Source organism: Platalea leucorodia, assembly GCF_965183815.1.
Source record: "Platalea leucorodia genome assembly, chromosome: 7".
Taxonomy (NCBI): domain Eukaryota; kingdom Metazoa; phylum Chordata; class Aves; order Pelecaniformes; family Threskiornithidae; genus Platalea; species Platalea leucorodia.
The window spans coordinates 31,727,952-31,753,551 of NC_138829.1; the positions used below are offsets into that span (position 1 = coordinate 31,727,952).

General features: G+C 38.0%; 1 protein-coding gene across 2 annotated transcripts in view; it reads left to right on the plus strand.

Moving 5' to 3' along the window:
- Positions 1-21,321, plus strand: part of PRKD1 (protein kinase D1) — a 145,288-nt gene extending 123,967 nt beyond the window's left edge. The window contains exons 12-19 of one of the 2 annotated variants that reach the window (XM_082317007.1): positions 1,484-1,536; positions 2,918-2,990; positions 3,994-4,100; positions 4,528-4,689; positions 6,041-6,139; positions 7,308-7,575; positions 17,672-17,757; positions 20,361-21,321. In XM_082317007.1, coding sequence (XP_082173133.1) covers positions 1,484-1,536; positions 2,918-2,990; positions 3,994-4,100; positions 4,528-4,689; positions 6,041-6,139; positions 7,308-7,575; positions 17,672-17,757; positions 20,361-20,579 — 1,067 coding nt within the window. In that variant the 3' untranslated portion in view covers positions 20,580-21,321. The remainder of the gene's footprint in view (positions 1-1,483; positions 1,537-2,917; positions 2,991-3,993; positions 4,101-4,527; positions 4,690-6,040; positions 6,140-7,307; positions 7,576-17,671; positions 17,758-20,360) is intronic. The other variant, XM_082317008.1, reaches the window with a different exon arrangement.
- Positions 21,322-25,600: the final 4,279 nt, after the last annotated feature.

A 25,600-nucleotide genomic window follows, 5' to 3' on the forward strand; every position in this document is an offset into this window, starting at 1 on the left:
GCAGCGCGAAATGCTAATGAGACTGCAAGCCCTTCAGAAACCAAGTAATACAACAGGCTGTGGCATTACATCTCCAGGCACAACAGCTCACATATCAGATTAGATCAGCTCTCTCCTTTGCTTTCTTGACTGGGTTCCTGCATAAAATAGTGTCAAATTCTGGGTGTCATTTCGATCAGGCTAGTTGCCTAGTGCCCCTGGTTTGAGCCCAGCATAGCTAAACAAATCACCTAAAATGCTGAACTGGGAATGACGGCTGTCTTCTCTCTCTCCCTCTCTTGGGAAGTTTGAAAATTTTCTCTACAAGTCAGTAGTTATCTTTGGGGGTTTTGTGCAAAAATTAATGTCATCTGAGACCTTTAGAACAAATTCCTGTGGGGAGTGAGAATGATAGCAACTGTCTTCTGCTCGAAGTGTAAGACGCATTTCTTTGTCCATGCTTTTTTTCATGTAAACACAAAGCAGCACAATTTGTTTTGAAAACAAATTGGCAATGATAAAGAAGCCTCTATGTAACTGAAACATTCAATTCCAAAAAATAGTCTATTTTTAAGGAAAGGACAAGGGAGTAAGTCACACGGGGTAGAAGTTACTCATGCTACTTACTGCAACTAGGAGAGGTGCTGATGGGTAGTAGCGAGTGTCTTCAATGTGTAATACTGGCTTTATAGTAGAGGACACTGGTTTCAATGAGACTGAAATCCATACTAAGAAAATGAAAAGTCAGCATGAACAGGATTATAGGCAGAGGTAGGAGACAGAGGCAAAGAACTCCAAAGAGCAATTCTTTCTTCTCCAAAATGACATCTTTGTGTAATACAGTTAACAATAGGCATATTCTCAAGTTTTATTAAACCCCTCAGTAGGTTTGCAGTTCACAATGCTTACGGCAACATCCTAAGCTCTGAATTTGTAGAAGTTGGATTTGATATTTGTTGTATTAAAGCACAACTGCAAGTTTTTGTTTCCATTATGTGTTTTAATAATGTCTCTTAAGCCAGTTGAAATGCGTATTACTTTTAACAGTACACAGACCAATTTGAATGCGTATTGGCTTTCATCTGAATAGCGTCAAATACATTGTAGGTGACACTATAAATAAAAATGATTATTAAATCCACTAAATAAAAACAGTTTACCCTAGCTGCAGTTATGTTACTTGCATGAGGTATAAAGCCCAAAAATAGAATGAAAAAAAGCAATAATAAGCTTATAAATGGGAATTATGAGATTCCACTATTAAAAAATTAATAATGAAATGTATAATTATGTTCCTTCCCATACACTGCAAAACTGTTGTTTAAGTCACATATTTGTGGGCTGGTGTAATTTTATGTTGGCTGGTAGATGAACAAGCTGACCTAATTGGTCCGATTTCTAGAGCTGTCAGTAGATATTGATGTAATGTAAATGTCATTTCCTATTACTACATGTTTGAACTAAAAGCACGGCAATCTAAAGTATATTTTACTTTCTTCCCCAGGGGATATATCCATCAGTATTTCTGTGTCAAACTGCCAAGTTCAAGAAAATGTGGTGAGTGTTCTTTGGATACTGGTGCTAGACATGCTATGATTAAGCTTGCAAAGCCATTGATCTCTTTTGCAAAGAGGAATGTTAGAGGAGTTCCCATCAGCCATATTTCACTTACTTAGTAGAAATTAACAAACAATTCGCTTTGATAACTTCTGAGAAAAATCATCTTCGTGGCACCTTTTCTTGAGGTGCAAGAATTACATACGGGTAATTTCACTTAACAGAATGTAACTATGGATCCTTGCAAGATGTTAATTACCAAAAGGAAAAGCGAGATGTAGAAGTTATTGGTTCATGGAATTTGTCAGCTGAACTTCATAAAGCTAATCACAAGCCTTGATAAATTTACTGTTTCCTGTCGTCACTGAGAGATCAGATATTCTCTGTTGAACAAAGATGATGCTCTATCCGAAGGAAGAATTAAATATGTCGTTACACATACGTAAAGAATTCTGGGTTTCTTTTACGCTAGGACTGTTAGACATAGGACATGCAGTCAAGGTAAACAGTCACACCGCTGGTTTTCTGTTTCATGGGCAGGGGAAATAAACAGGACTGCCTGCAGCCAAGTACAGCTTTGGGGCAGCTCTGGTATTTGCTAGAAAAAGATCTTCCTGCTAAGGAAGGATGTGTCCATTTGTTTCCTAAGAAAAAGCAAGACAGCATTTGTTATCAACTCCTTGATGTTCTTTTACTCTTCTTTGTATGTGCTGCTGGTTAAACATCAGGAAAATGAAACTGAGCTCCAAGATTTGAGGTTTGTTTGAGACTCCCAAATGAATCTGCCTGTGTTTAGGCCCTGAGAAATAGTAAGACATGAGACTCCCTCCCTGGCACGGATGGAATATTTTACCCATCTCAGAGGACAAACACAAACAGCCAAAGCCCAGAACTGCTGATACTGACAAAGCTTTCTATAAAATAAGAAACCACTTGCGTTTCCATGGCTGACATGAGCTGGCATAGGAACTTTTTCAAGAAAACTTTAAATTCATAATTTCTCCCTTTTCATAAAAAACAGCAGTAATTCCTAGACCTGGGATCCTGGGACTTTGGGGCAGAACCTTTCTAACAAGACCCTCTTTATTTCCATATGTATGTTCGTCTTCAAATTTCACAAAGATAAAGTGTAATGTTGTACGCTGGGGGCTACTTGCCTGGAAGGTGGCAGTGGCTGAATCCTATCAAAGATGCGGCAGCTTTTACAGCAATTGCACTTAACGTGGCTTTTAAGAAAACTTTCATGAATGTTTCTGGCAGATAATGTATTTTGAAATGTACTGTAGTAAGTATATGCTACTTCCCATTAGAAAAAACAAATGAAATACAAATTTTGTTTCCATATCTCAGGGCTTAATATTTGTTATGTTTATATAAACAGGATATTAGCACTGTATATCAAATCTTCCCAGATGAGGTGTTGGGATCAGGACAATTTGGAATTGTTTATGGAGGTAAGACTTTGGTGTGCTGTACAGTTATGCTTAAGATAGAAAATTTCTTGAATGGTGAAAGTATTTGGACTCTGCAATGTTTTGTTACAGAAATTAGCAGCCCGTTGTTTTATATAAGCAGTATTCATTGAACAATGAAACTGGTTTTTGTTGACAAAGTCTTTTTGTAATTTGAAGTTTTCTACCCAGTAATAGGTAACTGTATATTAATTTTTATTAGCTTTATGTTCTCTATAAGCTCTAGTAAAGAAAACCCTGAAATGCAGAAAACTGTTCTTTTTGAGAACTATAATGGAAGGAGAAAAAAAATTATAATTTCTTCTTCCTACTGTTTTTCTTGGCATGCTTTTGTGAGGTTTTTTCCTTTGTTTTTCAGTAGTTCATTTGAATTGTTTCTTTTTTTTTTTCATTTTCTTACCCATTTTTCCTCTCTCTTTCCTCCTTTTTTTTCAGCAGTTTTTAGGGGTGTGTTTAGGTACAGCTGTTGTTTGAGACAGCGTGAAGTGAGAACTAACAACAAGTTTCTCACTGAAGAATCTCTGTGGGTCTCTGATAAACCTGGGACGTGTACTCACATGCCTAAAGGCCGTCACCTGTTTTGTTATTTGCTAGTCTGGAACTACTGTCAAAGGACTAAGCCTGAAACCTGCCAGTTGCACAGAATGCAGCTTAAGTATATGAACAAGCTTATATTTTTTTTATATATATATCTATCAGAAAGTTAACTTTGCATCTAAATCCTTAAATGCAGAGCTGACTTTCTCATATGTGTATGTTTCTTACATGTTTAAACAGCTTTGTCTGATGATAGTGAGAAGAGTTCTTTTGTCAAAGGGTAGAAAGGAGATGACGGAAAACTTTTAATGACTTACATGACTTAATTTGCTGCAAACCTGCTCTAAGAATTACTTGCTTGTGGTCATTTGTACAATCCAGTGAAAGTGGAGCATTTTTTAGAATTAATCGTGTTAATTGATAGAGGCCTTTTGTTTTATTAATGCAGGAAAACATCGCAAAACAGGAAGAGATGTTGCCATTAAAATAATTGACAAACTAAGGTTTCCAACTAAACAGGAAAGTCAACTTCGTAATGAAGTTGCAATTTTACAGGTATTTTTCTATTCTTTTTTACTGTATTAACTCCATTTATACATTTCTATAGATACCAGATAATATGATAATTATTTTGATGGATAATCACTACTATTTTTGCAAAAATACTAGTATTTTTGCTGCTAGACCTGCATAAACAGCCAAGACTAAATATATTGGCAATGTCATGTTAGGAATTAGAATTTCTGCAGTTTTAAGCACCAGGCACAATAAGAAAAATGTGTTTATTAAACTAATTTGAAGTTCTTCCATTTTCCTGTACTGTCCCTAGAAATTTCATGCCTGTTGCCTACAGGTTAGGCAGACAGTTTAAATTACGAAGTACTGAAATGTTGTCTAGTTTAGAGGGTCTGTGGACTGGCAATGTAATGATAAAACCTACTGATCATGTTGGGAAATCTAGTGCTGTGTTTATCTTCAATAGAATCTTCATCATCCTGGGGTTGTAAATCTGGAGTGTATGTTTGAGACACCGGAAAGAGTGTTTGTTGTTATGGAAAAACTCCATGGAGACATGCTGGAGATGATCTTATCAAGTGAAAAGGGCAGATTGCCAGAGAGAATAACAAAGTTTTTAATTACTCAGGTAAGTAATTAATTATAGGCCTAGAAAGAGATTTGAGGTTAATTATTATCACTGTTTCTTATGTTTTGCTTTTGGCATAATTTACTGCTTTGATTTATGAAAGCCTGAATTGTAATATCAGGGATGGTAAGACAGCTTTGTGTACATCATCTGATAGGTAGTAAACCATTAAGAGGACAGGATTAGATACCTGTGCAGCTCTCTGGCTGCTGGATGGAAGGGCCGTCAAGCTACAGTTTCTCATATGCTTAAAGAATTAAGCACAAGAAGGGGATGCAAAGCACTAACAGTACACCGTTGAAGACATACATAAAGAAATTGGAGCCTCTTGAACTTCCTCATGCCTAACCATTGCAGTTCACGCTATGCACTTTTGTGCATCTTTTCTGTGCTGAGATTGGACCTCAGCACTACCTCTGATTAAATGAATCTGGTTTCCTGTATGACTTCTGTTAACAGTGTGATCTGGGTTTTTTCTTTTGTCGTTCTTCCTGTTGTCATATTATCATATTGCTTCTTTGGCTGCCCATAATACTGGTTTAAATTTAGATACACAGTTGAGCAGTGAGCCACCTCAGATTCAAAGCAGCCTGTGTTTCAGCAGTCAGGAAAAAGAAAGGAGCAGGAACACCAGCGTTACGGTGGAAGTTTATTATATGGGGTAGAACATAGCAGGTTCCCTAGTTTCCAGGCTTTCATGGGCAAAACTGCCACCAGCTTCAGAATTTGGTTTCTTGCCTTCCCATGTTCATTCAGCCTCCTTGCCATTCCCTGCCCTAATATAGTGGGAAATTCTGCCAGCCCCTGACACAAGGAATGGACTTAAAGCCACAGGAATAGGATGGATATCTGTTACACTCTGTTGCCATGTTCTTGTGTATGTAACGGAATAAAAATACATGCAAGGCTCCTTATGCTTTCTCTCCTCAAGAAAATGCTTAAATTGGATCACATATTTCTGTGAATTTTTTTGAGTGAATTTAGATCTGGAAGGTCATTTTGGAAATGTTTCTGCTTCCAAAGGTTTCACACACAAAAAAAGTAAACAAGTACTTAGAACCCAGTTTTAAAAAAATGTTTAGAATATAAAGTTTTGGAGAGGGAAAAAATCATATTCCATAGGGTGAAACATCAAGAAAACTTGAGGCACAGCAAATAATAGCTGACATTTTTGCTTTTTCTTTTTTTTCCATTGTAGACATTCTTGTAAAAGGTACATTCTTGTTGGATTGTTTCTCCCTACGCCAGTCCTTGCTTCTCTGATCACTGATAGTGTCTGAACAATATAAAACAAACAAAAAAAAAGTACAACATTTAAAACTGAATTTCTTTCTGATTTGTTTCTTCACAGATCCTTGTTGCTTTAAGACATCTTCATTTCAAAAATATTGTTCATTGTGACCTCAAACCTGAAAATGTATTATTGGCATCAGCTGATCCTTTCCCACAGGCAAGTAGAAAATGCCCTTTCGTAAGACAAATTGTTCAAATTAATCAGTGTTAGCAATGATTATTTTATAAACAAACAAAAAAGTGATTAGTGACCTGTCTGTATCGCCTCCAGGAACTACACAGAATTTTTAGATATGAAAAAAATGATCACTTATTCAAAAAACTTTCCAAAGAAGACATGTTTGAAAATCCTTGCCTTTTGTCATTTGCCTAAAATATTCAACTAGATTTTCAAGTGTGACATAACTACTTGTGCGACTGTTTCCAATTCACTGACTATTACAGCACAAATTACTTACCTTGTTGACTTGGTCCAGATAAGTGACAATTTGCAAGCAGTCACCGGAAGGACAGTTATTTTTCTGAAAGTTAAGGTAGAGCTCATGAAGAACAAGAGCTGCTTCTTTAATTTTACGAATTTAAATGCCAGGTAGATTGCAGAATATTAAAATATACTTTCTGGCTCATTGTTGTATTTCTCATTAAAAGGTATTTGTATCAGCTCCTGTTACCTTTGATCTGTGGAGTTCCTCTATAATCTGCTCCAACTGCCCATATTCAAAGGGAGCGCTGTTGACAATTTATAAATAATACCAGTATCAATAATTGGAAACAAAGGATTTATACTGAGGCTTTAAGTGAGAATTTTTAAGCAGCTAAATCTGTCCCTCTGAAGAAATCAGACAAGGAAGTTTGCAGAGAGGCAGGGTGTAACTAGGTCCACAAGAAAATAAAAGTGGAAGTTCAAGAACTAAATTTTGTCAACTTGCTTGATTTAGGAAAAAGCCATAGGTAAACCAATTTTTCTGTTTGCCGTGTTTTTATGTTGTGAATGAATAAGTATTACTTTATATTACTGCTTTCACCAGGAGCCTGAGCTGTTAGGCCCATCCAAAACTGTATTTCTTTCATTCTAAGCTGTCCTGTTTTACTCCTTTTACTGTGGTTTATTCATGGAGTAAAGGAATACAGGAGATACAATGGACTGGTAATCTGGTCTAATGTCTCGTTGGAATAAGGGTATTCCTCTCAAAGAGGAGTTTTCAAAAAAGTATCCTTGAAGGAACAGTAGAGATGCATCTTGCAACTAAACAATGATAAAAATTCCTCAACTATGTATTTGATAGTAAAAACAATGTCTAACTATAGCATTTTTCTTTAAACAGGTAAAACTTTGTGATTTTGGCTTTGCCCGAATTATTGGAGAGAAATCATTTAGGCGTTCAGTTGTAGGAACACCAGCCTACCTTGCTCCAGAAGTGCTGAGAAACAAAGGCTATAACAGATCTCTGGATATGTGGTCTGTGGGTGTCATCATTTATGTAAGCCTCAGTGGTACCTTTCCATTCAATGAAGATGAAGACATACATGACCAAATCCAGAATGCCGCTTTCATGTATCCACCTAATCCATGGAAAGAAATTTCTCATGAAGGTAATATCTGCTTGTGGCTGTTTTTATATAAATACTAAAAAAGAATAGTTATGTTTTGCCTTTTTTTCCCCCCCTGTACATACTGGTGGAAAAAAAGATTTGAAATTTTGAGGTACCATAATGTAAAGTCTTTGTTTTGTGCTATCAGCTGCTTTAGACATTTCCTGCAGAGCATGTATAGACTGCATATGGCATAATCCTCTAGCGTGGGATCTCTCCAGGAGGTGTTGAAGGAGGCACATAGCCACCTACAGATTGGGTTGCTATAGAATCTTGTGGGGAACCTCAGCTGCTGGAACTGGTGTTGCTTATATTTACTTCTGTACCTCTTCTTTCAGCTCTAGTGCCTCTGCAGTCTTTTTCTCATTCTGCTTGTGCCAGTAATTTAGTTTCCATTCAGTAGGATGCTGTACCCTGATAGTCTTTCTGTGGAGAAGATAAAAAAGATACTGAACAATTCCAAGCAGATGAGGTTTCAAGAACAATGCGAGAAAGTGTCATAGAAGAGACTTTCTGCAGTGGGGGGTAAGGCTTGGAGATAGCCAACGAGACTTTTGAAACTAGAGTTCTGGTCAATGGCATCAAAGACTTTTGATAGTAAAAGAACAATGTGAATAATTCACTATGAACATCTTTAAGGAAGATGAATGAATTCTGTTAAAGGTGTGTCTAAACACAACTAAGTAGGGCATTTAACAAAAATATCAGTTCTAGTTTCACCAGCATTTCTTGTACATAACAAGCATTTTCAGGCAACTTGATTTGCTGTGGGTTTTGTTTTGTTTTATTTTATTTTGTTTTATTTTATCATTGTATTTATGTCCATAACTTTTTGCACGGTTGCTTCATAAGTCTTAAAGAGAAGGAAACATTATAAACGTCAGATTCTTACCTTTTTTCTGAATTGTAATACATACCAAATTGAATTAAAGTATTAGAATTGACAATTTCCGTTATTTACAGTACAGTTTTTCTGAGTTTCAGGTGACATGTTTAACTTACATGTTAATGGTAGCTTAGAGAAGTGTGCCTACTGCTTACTATAATATATATTATAGGCATGTGAGATTCTCAGCTGAAAAATGCTTTGAGAGCATTGTCTGTTGTTTTATCTTGGTGGCAGATGAAGTTTGATGAGCTCTGTTGGGGGGGAAAAAAAAAGCTATAAATATGCAATTACACACTGAAGTCCTCCTGAACCTCCACACACTTCTGATATGTAAGCTGACAGAATCTGTTGGCAGCAAAGCTTTTTCTGGCGCTAGAGATAAGCAAACAGCAATCAACACAGAAGAGGCTGCAAGAAATTGTCTCCCACAGGTTTCTACTGTGGTAGACAGAAGATCAATTTCTACATTCAGAGGTGAAGATTCAGTAGAGCACCTACCGAAAACTCACCTACTGGGATGTTCTCTCTCCTTTCACAGAATCACAGCCTTCATTAAGAGTTAATGGATATCAGGCTGGAAGCATGTAGAAGGATGGGAAAGAACAGACTTTAACAAATTACTAAGTTAAAATCTGCTTATACACTGTGATTTTATTATATATTTTGAATTCCTAGCTGATGAGCCACTCTATTGTGCTAAACGAAAACCTGAAAAAAGTCTGAACAGATCCATTATGTTTAACACAAGGAGTTGGAGTCTAGATCTCTGTCCAAATATTACTTGATAATGCTGACTTTTAGAGCTCAAAATTGAACTCAGACTCCAGATTAGCTAGGGGAAATAAAGGAACGGTTTTCTCATGTCAGCTACTCTGGTCGACACTCCTGCGCAGATCACAAGAGGGCAGGTGCATGGGCCCTGTACACCTGCTGGCCTGATGCAGTTTCTGTTATCTATGACCATGTAGCATGATTAAAATACACATCTGTACCCGGTGTCCTAACACGTCTAATCTGGATTACAATTCTTAACAGTGCCATTGATGCTATAAATCATTGAAGCATTTGAGGGGGGAAACACAGATGATTTTAAAGATTTTATGAAGTTGCTTACTCAACATTGCAAATAAAACCGGTTTGAAAAGGTACATGTATTTAAATGTGAACTATGATGGCATGAAGCTCATTTCAAGCTAAAATACGCTGGGGCTCATGAATTTCTCTGCACTAAGTGTTACAAAATTCAGACAGAGAATTAGTTTCAATTGCAACAGGTTACATTTGTGCACTTGAAAATCTTCCTCTAGCTTGCCATGGGCTCTTCCAGCTTCCCAAACAGATTAAGCTAATGAATTGGGTATTTGCCTGCCGTATCTTTTCTGTTATTCTTTTTGCCAATTAATCATTGAATGTTTTTCAACAGATGTTTTAACATACATGACTGTGATTACTTATTAAATTTTTTAAATTTTCATATAAAAAGATCCATAATAGATTTCTTTTAAAGCACAGTAGATTTCTTGTTTAACTGTTTCCCGGAATTTGTATCATAGCAATAATTTTCCCAAGAGGACATTAATTATCATCAACGAGTTCTTCCACTCATACTTGTAAGGGAGTTATACCGCAGTGTGGAATGTGATGCTGCCACAGAATCCAGCAAGGTCTTTGTAAATAAATTTTGATCAACCTATCACTTTCAAGGTGGTATGATTGAAATTGCTGTTTGTCTTGAAGGATCTACACAGGTGTTTTCTTGCAAGAAGCATTATTCTTTGTTTTAAAATTAAAACAAAATTATTTAAGTTATATTTTTACTTGTAAGAAAGAAAAATGTTGACGATCCAGCAGTTAGTCCAATTTATTTATTGACATTTAAAAACTTACGAGAACTGTAAAACATAATAAACAAACAACCGCAGTCTTCACAGAAGCCTTCAACCAAAATTTTGCTACACTGCTATAGCATTAAAAATTGCAACCAGTATTGATTAGACAAGTATCATTGTAGCAGATAAAAGAAATACGAAATAAATATTATCTTTAATGCAGGTAAGAAGGATCTTTTTAAAGTGTTATGCTGTGCGAATTTGAAGAATAGGAGCCATTTGTCCAAAGGTTACCATAAGTAAAACTAATGTAAACATTCTTCTTTTTCTCCATTACTTACTGCATTCATCTCATATGTCCAAAAGACAGTGCTGGGTCCAAGCACACTCTAACAACAGACTCTCTTGAGTTGTACATTATAGCTAGATTTTACAAGTGATAACTTCATCCAGAGACTATACTACATGTCTTAGTAACAGCAGGCAGAAACTGAGAATTCAGTGAACTTAGAAGAACTTGGCTACCATCTAAAAGAATTAATATTAACTCTATTTATGCATGCCAATAAAAATGCTCAGGTTCTCCTACCATATAAAATGCAATATGCATGACTGTTTCTTCTTTTTTTACTGCTGAAATATGTCAGTACTGCTTGCTATGAATGTTCATAATATAATAATCCTAGAAACACTGTTGTAGAACCGTGAGAAGTAGTAGAAGGAATTACATATCAATTTGAGCTAAAAAAAAAAAAAAAAAAAAAAAAAGGAAGAAATGTTTATTCCAACCTGTTGCTGTCTGTATCAACAATCCTGCTTGATGCCCAAAGCAAGTGATGGCAGATAAGACAGACACTCTAAAACAATAGCTGGGGGGGGTTACTTCACAGCTTACCAGGTTAGGATCACAAACATTTGCAGCTGATACACCTGAGCTAGCTGCTGCTTAAACCGCAGTAACTCATTTGCTTGAAATTCTGTGTATGTACTTTTAGTGGAGCCATAAATGTTTCAAAAGTTGTGGGGTTTTTATCTTGTATTGCAATTTTCAGTTTTGATTAAAAGAAGTGATCATCAACCAAGTGTATTGCCAGTGTCTGTGAAACAATGATTTTATTCAAGGGCATATAATTTGTCACAGAATGGTTAATGAAAGCAGTGCTAGGAATTTTTGCATGCCTATTGCAAAAATCGACACTGAGGAAAGCAGAACAGCGCTCAAACTTTTTGTTTCTTGCTTATGACTATTACTCTGACTCAGAGGGCCCAATTGGATGTAAAACTTCTTGCAACTGTAGTTATTTCAGCACTCTTTTCACACCATTACTCATGTAAAAAGTTTAAGAATAGCTAAACTTAGTTATCACCATGTTTACTTCTATTTTTACTGTAATCAATACACACACAATCTCACAGGTTCCTCCATAGGGAATTCTGATTTCCACCCCCACTAAGCAGCTGCATTTTCCCACCTTTTTCCAATAGCTGCTCTCTTTTGAAAGAATACTCCCCCAAAACTGAGTGTGTGTTTGTATGTCTAAATAGAATTGTAAGATGTTACTGTAGAGAGGTAGTTTCTGTGGTAAACTTCGGGTATCTTGTATAAAACCAGGTTTTGTCACAGCTATTCAACGTTCCATTACCCAATCTGCTGTTTCTGTTCTTTCTTCAATGATTGTCAAGCCAGCTTACATTTCCAAATTCACCAAATTGCTGTATGACAATTTGACCTTAATTCAGACTTCATTGTGGAATTTTGCTAGATATTAATACAGAGGAACCTACTTGCAGAATACTCTCCTGTTTTATAGCTTTAAATGTCACATCTGTCAAACATGGAGCTGTTTTCAACAGCATTACTGTTCGTTTCCAACTTTGACCTTCCAGCCCACCAAATCTCGAAAGATTTATTTTGAATTAGCTACAGGTTAGTCTGTGAAGGGTTTTGTCCCTCTGCCTGTTAGCGTATTTTATCTAGCGTGTCTTCACTGTGGTGGCTGTTCTTTTGAACTGCATGGTCCTAAAATGTGCTATGTCCAGCTTTGGATTATTCATGATGTGTTTTTCTGTTGTGGAATTTTTATAAATCCTTGTATGCATAATTTTTTTTCATCAGCTGCCAACACAGCTATTACTGCTAGCCTGGTGAGAAATGTGATGTGCGCACTGTTGATTGGGTGCTTCACATTACTTCATATTATTAAATAATTTGGGAAGAAACAATGCAATTTCTTCCATGCATTAAATTTGATCATGGTGTGCCTGTTACACTGCTTTTGAGTCAGAAATAAATACCACAGCTGCCTTCAAGCCAGTATTTATATAGACTTGTTTCAGCATAATGTGAATAGAAACTGTTTCACACAGTAATGAGAAAGTCACATGAATGAGCATTAAGTACGAGAAGGTCAAATGCATGTTATAGCTCAAAGATGCTCTCTACCTCAGTAAATTTTTAACTAGCTGTTTAAACTAAGCTCTTGTCTCTGCTTACACATGTTTGCTAGGATGGATTTGTATTAGAAAACTTCTCTTTTAGAGGTGCAGCTTATAATTGCCAAAGATTTCTTGCGTCCATGACCCTGAAAATAATAAGCTCTGCCAGCTGAAGGTTATTTTTTGTCAAAATAGTTGCATGTCAACAAAGATGTATTGACCAGAAATAGGGAAGGGGTTTATGCGTATGAAAAAATTATACCACTAACCAACAGGGCTATAAGAATCTAGGGCTTAGGAAGTCCTAAGTTTTACATTAATGGCAGCAGCTTCAATTTTTACAAGTGACGGCTGTAAGAGTAGCTAATATTATGGGTATACTTCAAAAATTCTGGAACAAATATGAATTTATTGTTAATTTGGCACTGCTTTTCTTAATATTCTCAAGGTGATATCTTTTTTATAACTTATGTGAAAATCTGAAGTCTGTATGGTAGGACTAAATGAATGGTAGATTCATAATAGGGTTTTCAGATATTTCATAAACTTCTATGTTAATGTGTTACATCCTAATTGAGTTAAAGCAGTCATTCCTATGAAAACTGTCATTATCCTGTGTTTATTTGATACTTAGGGTGAAAATTGTTACTGTGTCTTTACTACAGTTAATTATTTGCCATACTAATAAACTGCCATAAGCAGTTTAGAAACATTAACCTCCTGACTCTGGAGGTTCTTTCCAGTGAAGCATGCAATTAAAGAGCTATCTTTCCTAAAATCAAGGGACGTACAGCTTTTTAAAGCTACATTTGAATCTTCCTGTTGGGGATTCTGCTGAATGATCACCTATCTAAATGACCAGTAGTCATGCTACTGGAGCAGTTGGCTAGTTTATCTCCTGTAGCAAAGTCTCCAGCTCCTGGAACTTGATAAGCCCTCAGCTGGCTACTTATGCTATCCTTAAATCATGGGAAGTAAACAGGAGCCCATAAAAGTGTTAGGAAAAGCAGTACCATAATCCTCTCAGAGCTTGCATACAGGTTGCTTCCTTGGTGATAACCTATTGGATTCCTGTAGAAGATATGTAGACCATAGGTAGTCTTTCTTAACTCTTTGCATTTATTGAATTATTGATTTTACAGAGGAATATTGTTGAATTCTATAAAGCTCCTAAAATGTCTGACAAGGATTACTTTAAAACCTGATTTTTTAAAAAATAATTACTCTAGTGAAAATTAATAAAATTAAATTTAAAATACAGTGTAGTTGCTCCCCTTTCCTCAAAACTGCTTTATCTTCCTAGACAGAAAATTTAATTTCCTAACATTTAGTACCTCAGGTTGGTCCCATGAACCACACTTGAGTTGTATGTCTAAACTAAATGTTAATACTTCCCAAATTTTTACCTCCAGTGTTTTTAAGCAGTACAACCCAAAAGGTAATGATGAAACTATTAATTATATGATTTCTTTTTTTTTTTTTTTTTTTTTTTAATTCTGAAATTGAGTCAACATTTATCTTACTGTTCATACATCTTACATGAACTATTGCAAGACGAAATTACGCTAGTGGCTGTCAGGACACTATCAGGACAGGGTGGTATTTTGTAAGCTGAAAGAGAGAAAATAACTAAGATCTTTTCTCATTTCCTTTGAATAGTCCCACAGAACTTATCAGTGTCTGAACCTCTACAATTTATTTAGCACCAGTTAAATTCGGAATTTTCTCATTAACAGACTATTCCATCCCTAAGGGAATCTTTTAATCGTTCTCTTCTAGCACTCAGTGTGTCTGTATTGAACTCTCCAGCTTCTGCTTTCCTTTACACCGCACTGTCTTTTTGCTGCCAGTACGTATCGCCTGCATCTTGAGTTCTGATACTCAGAACTCTTAGGCTTGAGAAGTGGCTTTTCTTGGATTGCATGATTTCCTGGTAAAAAACAGCAAATCCTTTTTGCTGTTGAAACTCATGTTTGATCCCATTCTTCACCTACATTTGAAAACTTTGAGTATTAAAGCAAAGGAAATTGTATCGGGTAGTTTGGATCCTAAGTCCTTACAATAGTCACGTTTGCATTTGTGCTTGTTTATTGCTAAGAGGCAAGTGATATTCAAAACTTTCCTGGTGAAAAGAACCCTAGATAAAGAACTAAAAACAAGCCCCAGAACTTGTTACAGACACAGCAATATTCCGGTTGTGAAATAAGCAGGCTGTGTAAACTGTTCTCGATAACAAATGATTGCTCTGTACTGACAATCCTAACCAGCCTGTGAAGTTGCCTTTTCACTTTCATCTTTGTGTACCTTCTCTTGTGGTTGTTTCTAGACCAATGCCTTTCTGATCTGTTCAACAACCCATTGACAATTTCCCCCAAGAACACAAAGAAAAATGTTATTACATGTAATATGTCATTGTCCTGAAGGAAAAAAAAAGGGGGGGGCAACGGGTTCTTCATCCTGTGGTAACTTGGGGGAGGCTGAATAACTATGTATAATTTCATCACTTGTAAGGCTCATGGTCATACCTCCTTCCAGTGGGTTGGACAAAAGATGCATAATAGAGACATTATCAATACTCCACGGCAGGAAGAATATTCAGTAGGAACTTCGCAGTTACAGAGGCACATCTTGGGAAACATGCACTTATATCTCAACAGTTGGCTGACTGAAACCAGTTCTTGACCTATTTGCCAAACTGAGATTCATAGTGAATATTGAAAAATTATCTCTGAAGATCATATACACCTGAATACCACTGAAGAAGATAAATAAATAGGAACCCAATTAAATTCACATTCAGCACTGGCCTATTTATCAAAAGGCAGACTGAAGTCTTACTGAAATTCTGCTGAATTTAAGGGTGAGGTGACAGTGTTGCAGAAGATGCTGATGTTTGCTGATACCCAGATTTACTGCAGCGGGTAAGAACTATGTTCTCCTCTTCCAAGCATCAGATGGCCACTGCTTTTTCCCACGTTATATCAGAAGTCAGTCTATAACTGGACCATGGCATATGACTGACTTTCCTGTCTCTTTCTCATAGCTTGGAACTTGAGAATTTCTCTTGCCAATAAAGAGGAAAAAGATTAACCCCACTGTTTTGGGAAACAAATGAGTTTTCAGAGTGCTGCCATCTATCAGTAGTGCTCCTATTGGCTATCCGCTGCCTTTCTGATCCCACATCCACTTCACAGACATTTTGAGAGGGAACAAAATGAACATGAGTTAGGGGGTTTAGCATGAATTGTACTGTACACTAAAAGAGACAGTAGCTAGTTTGTCCACAACAGAAAAAGTAAAATTAGGACCATCTGTTCCAGGAAAAGCACGCCTAAGAACCTCTGGCAATGCTTTGTTTGTCAGAAGTCCTGATACTTGTTTTATCTCATTCCCACAGTGGCTTTGATTTCCAGGATAATATTCAGCACCAAGAAGTCAGGGCTACTTTAGTGATGGTCCGTTATTGCTAAGAATAGTTTTGTCTGTCAGACGTACTGCATACATCCAGATAGGCTGCCATATACATTCCCGTTTTCCTGGACATTGTGCTCATTGTGCTCTGCCCATGGCAGAAACACACTGAAAAGTCTAGCTGTTCAAACTGAGCCTGGAGAGAGGAAGCCTCTGTTAAAAAAACAAAAGCTTGTCCATATTGCTGTACAAAATATAACCAGTTTAAAGAATTCTGTCCCATCTCCTGCTCTTAAAACAGACAAGATGATTATTCAGCTCCTTCAATATCTAGCTGGCAATAGTGTCCATCTGATGTGTTTCAGACCCCATTCCCCTCAGTGATGCCATGTTTCTGTGTTACTTTCAAGACCATCTTTCACTGTCACCAAGATATAAACAAAGAAATAAAGATGTAAACCAGCATACTTTGCACAAGCCAGGGGATACTGTGATGAAATGGGAAAGTGGCAGTGATGATATAATTCCTTGTGGTCTGTCAGTTACTCTATAACAATAAGCTTCCCCCAGAACACATGCTGAACATTTAGCACCATCTAGAACAGAATTTAACCATTCATGATACCCTCTTTTTTTGTGTCTTTCTGTCTTTCTGTCTTTCTGTCTTTCTGTCTTTCTGTCTTTCTGTCTTTCTGTCTTTCTGTCTTTCTGTCTTTCTGTCTTTCTGTCTTTCTGTCTTTCTGTCTTTCTGTCTTTGTTTTTTAATGGCTTTATATTACATGCATTCAAAGCTCAGCAATCTCATCCCAGAGATTTTCCCAGATGGGTCACTCAGTGCAGTTCCATGCACTGGTCATTGACTCATGGGCTTCTTCCCTTCAGGCACCACAGCACACATACCTGTAGGTTCAGTGAGTCATCAACTGCTTCAAAAACATAGAAATTAAGACATTTGTAAAGAAGCCCTCTCGCCTTTACGAAACACCAGGCTGCTGACTAACAGGTAGAAGCAATGCTCAATTCAAAAGAGTAGTATTTGCAAGGCTTAGTGACTTAGAAAATCTGATTCTTCCACACAGTGCCTGGGAAGGTGATGCTGTCAGTCATCTAAAAGCGATACTAAGAGTCTCAGAGAAATATGTACATATATATATATGTGCATGTGTGTGTTTACTGTGGTACCTGAAGAATACTATAGTCCTCACTTACATGAGATTTTTTTCACCTGAGCAGGAACTGAGTGAGAATTATCTTCAGACTTTGCTGCGTGCCTGCAAATGAACACACAGAGGTAGACAATATACTAGCTAGCAGGCAACTGTTTAATAAAACTGTTGTAATCCCATTAGGAAGGGTTGCATGGGTACCTTCAGGGACATCAACATTGACTGCAGTTTGTAAAAAGCTGGAGTCAGGGGCGATAACTGTCCTCTTTTTATAGCTACCATGTCTGTCTCTCTCTCTCTGTTTGTATGTCCTAGTTGAAACAAATATAATTAAACTGATGTTTTCCAATATTATTTCTTTCCAGCTATTGATCTCATAAATAATTTGTTGCAAGTGAAAATGAGAAAGCGCTACAGTGTGGACAAAACATTAAGCCACCCGTGGTTACAGGTATTGCTACGTATTCCATGTTTTTTCCTACCTATTTGGGCTCTAAGTATATAAAAAGTTTTTATCTTTAAGCACAATAGAATCTAAGCAGATCTACAAACCTGAAGATGTTTTCAGATCCTGAGAACCTCATACTCCTTCACCAATTTATGTATATGTTCTAATTAGTTTTTGAAGTATTAGATTCCAATACTGAACTCTGTCATGTTTTCAAAATACACTACAAAAATATTTTATCTTGTTTGTCCACTGAGAACCTGGTATATATAAAAAACCCCTTTATAGTCATTTGACTTACATTTTTTCATTGCCTGGAGTCTACCCTGATTCACTTCTTAATAAAACTAATCAATGTGCTGCCGCCTCACAGTCGTTAGAAGAATTAGTGAAGTTGCGTGCTTTCAAGGAAAGTACAGTAAGCACCTTCAGTTGAAATCTTCAGCTGAAAACTGAAATGTTATGAATTTTTGAGATGCTAGCAACCACTGTCTTCTGCTCCTCGTATGTTATTTTTTTATCCTGACAGCAGCCAAATCACTGCACATTGAAAGACCTAAAACAGAATCAGTGCAGTGAGCAGCCAAGGCCTGTCCCACTGCCCCCAGCCAGGGAGCAGGGCAGGCTGGGGAAAACCCCTGGCCACGGCACTGGGACCTCTGCGGGGATGGGCACTGGCCAAGGCCAGGCTGGGACATCAGCTTGTGGGACCTCCCAAGGGATCCACATTTGCATGTAGGAAAGTAATCATGGCACAGGCATGGCACAGATCAGATGTGTAGTTCACAATCCCAAAGGAATCTTTATCTAAACTGAGAATGGGCTCCTACTCCAGTACCTTATATTTACAACTGTTTCTCAAAGTAGAGAGTGACCTGCTGGTATAGGAGGAAAAGGGCTGCAACCTCCCACCCCACATCCTGCCTTCCCAAGGGACAATTCTCCTAGGCTTGCCTTCTTCCTCCCAGATATAGAATCATAGAATCATTTAGGTTGGAAAAGACCTTTAAGATCGTCAAGTCCAACCATTAACCTAACACTACCAAGTCCACCCCTAAACCATGTCCCTAAGCACTACGTCTACACGTCTTTTGAATATCTCCAGGGATGGGGACTCAACCACTTCCCTGGGCAGCCTGTTCCAGTGCTTCACAACCCTTTTGGTGAAGAAATTTTTCCTAATATCCGACCTAAACTTCCCCTGGCACAGCTTGAGGCTGTTTCCTCTCATCCTATCCCTTGTTACTTGGGAGAAGAGACCGACCCCCACCTCACTACAGCCTCCTTTCAGGTAGTTGTAGAGAGCGATAAGGTCTCCCCTCAGCCTCCTTTTCTCTGGGCTAAACAACCCCAGTTGCTGTCACTCTCCAGTCTTTTCCTCCAAGACTGCTCTTCTGCCTGGCAACCATTGCAGAATGCATTTGTCTGAGCGTTTGGGGACCGGAGAGGTGATCCGGGCTAAGGCCTGCAGCAAGGATGCTGGCTGTCTCACATGATGAGTTAGAGTCCTTCGCCTCTCTACATCTGCTTTTATCACTTGTACAATAGTGGGTGGAGGTGAGCAAAGGTAAGGCAGTACAGCAGCAGCTCTGGCACCATGGATGAGATGAGTCCTTTTTCCAGAAGAGCCCAAACTTGTGGGCTAAGGAAAGATAACGGTGGTGTGGGGCAGTGAGACTTAGAGGTGATTTCTGAGAGGATATCTGTGTAAGAAGTGGGCCAAAGGATGTGAGATACTAAAGGTGAAGGCTTTCGTGCATTTACAGTGTGTGGGCTTTCTGGTGCTTTGGTTAGATGACCAGGCTTGTGTCTTAGGTTGAGACAAGGTGAAGGAGAAAAAAGAAAACTGGATACAGGATCATGAGCAGAGGTTAGTTTTTATGGGGCTAGGATTGGCTTTATTACTGCAGCTTCATGTATGCTGTGGGTGGGAATAAGAAAAGAAATTATTAAACTTGAGATACACTTTAGGCAGACCAGAGGCTGCAGAGCATGATGGTCTAAACAGCGTGAGAACCAAACCAGTTTCCAGCCTTACTGTTGACTGTCAACATGGAGTTCCAAAGTACCATGATGTTTAGATGTATACCTCTCTGAGCATACCAGTAATTGCCTAAGTTTGGAAAAGCAGATTTTTTTCTAGCCCAAGCCAAATTCATATCCTGCATCATTATACTGAGATGGAGCAACTGTCTTGACTAGCTGATATGGATCACTAGGATGCACATGTATGATTGAAAGATGTTTCTTCTTCCTTATTCATCTTGTGACTAGTGCGAGGAATTGTTTTACCACTCATGCCTCATTTAGATGTCATGGAAATCTGTAGTTCATCGATATGTTCTGCGATACAACCTGTAACATGCCCAAACTATACTTATGACAGAGTTTAATAAAATCAATTTATCAAATAATCCTCTAGAAATGAAACCTATCTCTATAGGCAAATTTCATATTTATTAATTATAAGATTTTTCCATTCTGGAGCAATAGGGATAAATGACCTTTAGATTGCTGAGTTAACAGCACTTTGCATATTATTGGTAGTAGAAGGGAATGTAATTTGTTTTAGAAATGTTAACACTAATACTGTTATTTTATTTCAGGACTATCAAACCTGGTTAGATTTAAGGGAACTTGAATGTAAAATGGGGGAACGTTACATCACCCATGAAAGTGATGACTCCCGATGGGAACAGTATTCAGGAGAACATGGATTGCAGTATCCAGCACACCTTATCAGTCCAAGTGCTAACCATAATGAAAACACCAAGCTAGAAGAAACAGAAATGAAAGCCCTCAGTGAGCGTGTCAGCATCCTTTAAGTTGCATCCCCTATAATCTGTCAAAACACTGTGGAATTAATAAATACATACGGTCAGGTTTAACGTTTGCCTTGCAGAACTGCCATTATTTTCCGTCAGATGGGAACAAAGCTGTTATGCTGTTACACTGTTGATGTATCTGAGTTGCCAAGACAAATCAACAGAAACATTTTTGTGTGACCAACTGTGTTGTATTTACAAAAGTTCCCAGAAACACTAAACTTGTTATTGTGAATGATTCATGTTGTATTTAATGTATTAAAACCTGTCTCCACGGTGCCTTTGCAAACTAGTGGTTTTCTTACTTGAGCCTCATTTTGGTAAGAACGAACTTTCCCATGAAGATCTGGGGGGTTTTGTGTGCATCGTTAGTATTGTAATTGTAAGCAAACTCTTGAAGAGTAGATTATAACTGCTGTTCTGTGAACAACTTCTACCATTTGGATAAAGGCTTTATTTAGCGTCGAAAAAATAGAAAAAGCAAAAAATAACGACTTGCATAGCACTGTACAGTTTCAAATCAGATAACCTGTGTGTATGTGTTTGTGTGTTTGTGTATATAGATACGCACACAGACACACGTACTATAACTTGCTCTTAAGCCTAAATGCCTTAGTAATGTAAACTGCAGCATATGGCAGTTGTATTTCCCCTTTTCTTAAAATATTCTTCTCTAATATGAATATTCTCTAATATGTACATTCAGAAGCTAAGTAACTTGTTGACTTTGTGTATATTTTCAATAAAAGTCTTGTTAAAATCGGTTCATTTGATTAATCTTTCTGTTAAAAATATCCCTGGAATTGCATCAGAAGTAGGTGGAGTAAATTAGTTCATCATTAAGAAGCCTATGTGGAGGTATGTAGGAAAATACTGCCAGCTAACCTGCGTACGTATAAAACACACTTTGTAAGAGCCTACTTGGACTGATTTTATATCATAAATTCAGTTTTGAAACATACTGGGGGAGTGGAGAAGTTGAGTACACTGATTTTGTACCAGTGAAATTAATAGGAATTTACTTTTTAGAGAAATGTGCTGCTTCTGCTTTTCCACTGAGTTCCATTGAACTGACAAGGTAGTATGGATCCCTTCTGCCCTCCTTCCCCTGAAAACTTTAAAGATACTAATTTTCACTTCTAACAATTACTTAGTGTTCCAACACTAACCTGTTTAGCTTTAACTGTGAGAGAGGTTCAGGCTGCACTGTAAAACACGTGCCAGAGTAACTCAGCGACAAGGTGAAAATTATTCTATGCCACAGGCCATCTCTGAAAAAAACAGCTGATATACAGGTACTGAAGAGAGACATTAAAAAAGAAGAGAGACGTGTGATGAGAGGCAGAAGTGTGCAATGCTAAGAGCCACATACAATCATAGAATCATAGAATCGTTTAGGTTGGAAAAGACCTTTAAGATCATCGAGTCCAGCCGTTAACCTAGCCCTGCCAAGTCCACCCCTAAACTATGTCCCAAAGCACCACATCTACCCGTCTTTTAAATATCTCCAGGGATGAGGACTCAACCACTTCCCTGGGCAGCCTGTTCCAGTGCCTGGCTACCCTTTCAGTGAAGAAGTTTTTCCTAATATCCAACCTAAACCTGCTCTGGCACGACTTGAGACCATTTCTTCTAGTCCTATCCCTTGTTACTTGGGAGAAGAGACTGATCCCCACCTCACTAAAACCTCCTTTCAGCTAGTTGTAGAGAGCAATAAGGTCTCCCCTCAGCCGCCTCTTCTCCGGGCTAAACAACCCCAGCCCCTAGCCACTCCTCATAAGACTTGTGCTGTAGACCCTTCACCAGCTTCATTGCCCTTCTTTGGACACAGTCCAGCACCTCAATGTCCTTCTTGTAGTGAGAGGCCGAAAACTGAACACAATATTTGAGGTGTGGCCTCACCAGTGCTGAGTGCAGGGGGACAATCACTTCCCTAGTCCTGCTGGCCACACTATTTGTGATACAAGCCAGGGTGCTATTGGCCTTCTTGGCCACCTGGGCACACTGCTAGCTCATATTCAAACGTCTGTTGACTGACACCCCTCAGTCCTTTTCCACTGGGCAGTTCTCCAGCCACCCTTCCCCAAGCCTGTAGCATTGCCTGGGGTGGTTGTGACCCAAGTGCAGTACCTGGCACTTAGCCTTGTTGAATCTCATACAGTTGGCCTCAGCCCATCGACCCAGCCTGTCCAGGTCCCTCTGTAGGGCCTTCCTGCCCTCCAGCAGATCGACACTCCTGCCCAACTTGGTGTCATCTGCAAACTTACTGAGGGTGCACTCAATCCCCTCATCCAGATCATTGATAAAGGTATGAAATAATAACAATAAACTTCTACTGATCAAATCTTGGCTTTATGTTACAATCATGAGCTTTTCATCAGATAAATCCATTCTTTCCTCGAAGAAGAGCTTTGTCCAGAGGAAGTTTATGCCAGATACATAGCATGACCAAAGCCAGCAGAATTTTACTTATTTTGCACCTCTACTGGACAGATAGTGTGTACTGTAGAAGAAATGAAGAAAGGGCACCTTTATTCAAACAGAAAAAAATATACTTTATAGAAAATTAAAAAGTATTGTGAAAAATGACTTGTAAATCTCTTCTTCCTCCTCCCTGCCTCTTTTCCTCTGCTTCCACTGCCAAAAAAGAAATCCTTTTCCACTTCAGCTGGACCCTGAAGGAGGCTCTCTGATAACACTGGTCTTGTAACATGTTCTGAAACAACTCTGGTTGGGCAGAGTTTGAATGTCTTGACTTTTCTGGCATACTGTAATGTCTGTATTTTCAGTCAGGACTTTCCTACAAGAGTAAATTTCACTAATCTTTGGCCATTGCTTCTTTTTTGTTCAGCCTCATGCTTAATCTTAAAGTAGCTGTAAAATAAAAATAGACTCAGGCTGATTATCAAATTTCTGTCAGTAAAGATGTATACATGTGTGTATATTTAAAAGCAAGTCCACTTACAGGTGCAGTAGTGGACTCATGGATATATAAAGATTGTATTCTGTTGTTTAACAACTCGAGGAGTCAAGCCAAATTAACTAACTTTTCTAAAAGGAAATTGAGGAGAATTATCAGAAGCATATAGATTTTATTCAGGTGCTGATATCATGACTGTTCTTAAGGATCCATGACCTCACAGAAACACCTTAATTTTGTTGTCTCATTCCTCTATGTTAACCAGTAACAGATTTACAGCTCTGCTTTCATATTGATCAATCTAAGTGAATCAGGATTTTATTAGTGGCCTGGTTTTATTCACAATTAGTGTACCAACCCTTGAGCAAAGGTAATTTTCAACAACACAGTTAAATTCTCAAAAATATCATGTAGCGTACTGGCACTCTGTTCTCAAGCATGGACACTAGTCAGGAGATTAAAAGAGAAAGCAAACTACTTTGCAGCTTGCAGCAGCATCTCTAAGAAGCTGGGTGACAAAACTAAAAACAGTGCAACTTTTAATGAAGGAAGGACATTGAGTACTTACACTAAACCCCATCATCTGCTGATTTCTGCCATAACAATGCTTCGCATGCAGAAGGGTTTGTTAAGCACAGACCTATGTTGATAAACATATTTAATCTCATGGAGCACTTTTGATAAACTGCCAACAGAGCAGAGACAAAAGTATAAATAAATTTCTACTCTGAGAAACTTTCTGACTAGCTACTAAACATGATTTCAAAGGAACTCTTGTTTTATTACTACGGACAGACTATACTTTTTTTCCTCCCCATGCCTTTTTTTTTTTGAGCACTGAAGCTTGCTTCGTCACTTTAAGGAACTTGTTGTGCAAATATTCATTGCTTTTCAAAAAAGAATCTGCCATTAGCCAATGTAATAAATTAAAATTTTCCCTGCTGCGGTTCAGAAATGTTGCACTGTGAAATTTGAACTGTTTGCATTTCAGCCAGACAGATGAATTCACTGATTCCTAACTCAAAGCCTAAATGGAAACTTGCTCTTCCAGATACATCAGCATCAAAGTGTACTGAAGAAAATGTGGGATTGTGTTGTCCTACATGATTTTCCTTTGCTCATTTTACTCAGGCTGCTCTGTAGTAATGTTTCCATAGCCTTTACATTTTCCATTAGGCCAACAGCTCCTGCACATGCATCACGGAAGCAAAACCAACAATGGTTATGCTGCACAGAAATATCAACCTGAGGATCTGTTGATGCTATTTCCTTTTCTGCTGCACTACTGCATATCATATGCATATCAAGTACATGTGTGCACATGATCATACATCTGTAAACATGTTTATTGTGTCAAAGCTTAGCTGTGGAGTGCAGAGAAGTAGCCAACACGTACTTGGAAGCTAGAACTTCTGATTTATGTTAAGTTGCCATTTCCACTTCTACCATCTTCTTTATTCATTCAGATACACTTTCTTTATCCAGTGTCTTGTCCAGGCAGTTTAACTAACTCAGCAAACAAGGTGAGCAAAAAACATGCACTTGCGCAACCTGTACAGCTCAACTGTCATGCAGCTGCTCAGCCATGTGTGACCATCCATCCACACCTTCACATCGTAGGATGGAAGGGAATTCCTGTCAGTGGGCCTTGTCTGCAATTGTCTCAGATACTACATCAGACCTCCTTGTTCTTAGCTTGTCAGGATCTCCTCAAAACTAGTTGGATATTCTGCCTTCCCCTTTTCTTGCTCCTCCCTCCTCTTTCCCCTCTACAGCTCACTACTGAAAAGCCTTCCTAGAATTTCACCTCTCCAGTGGGTAGAAAGTTGTAAATCCTGACCTCATAGCAAGGCAATAACCATCTGTTTTTTCTGTCAACAATAGTCTTTTTTTGTTTGAGAGGTTAAACAAACAGGTTATTTACTTTACGTTATTGGATAAATCAACACCTCTTCTGCACACCTGAATTTGTCCTGGACAATGAAGTCACAGAGGCAACATGGAAAATGCTAATAAGCTGTAAAAAAACCTGAACCCTTACTGCACTAATGGGAACATACTTGGCATCCCATGAAACCAGGGAGAAAGGAAAAAAAAGAAT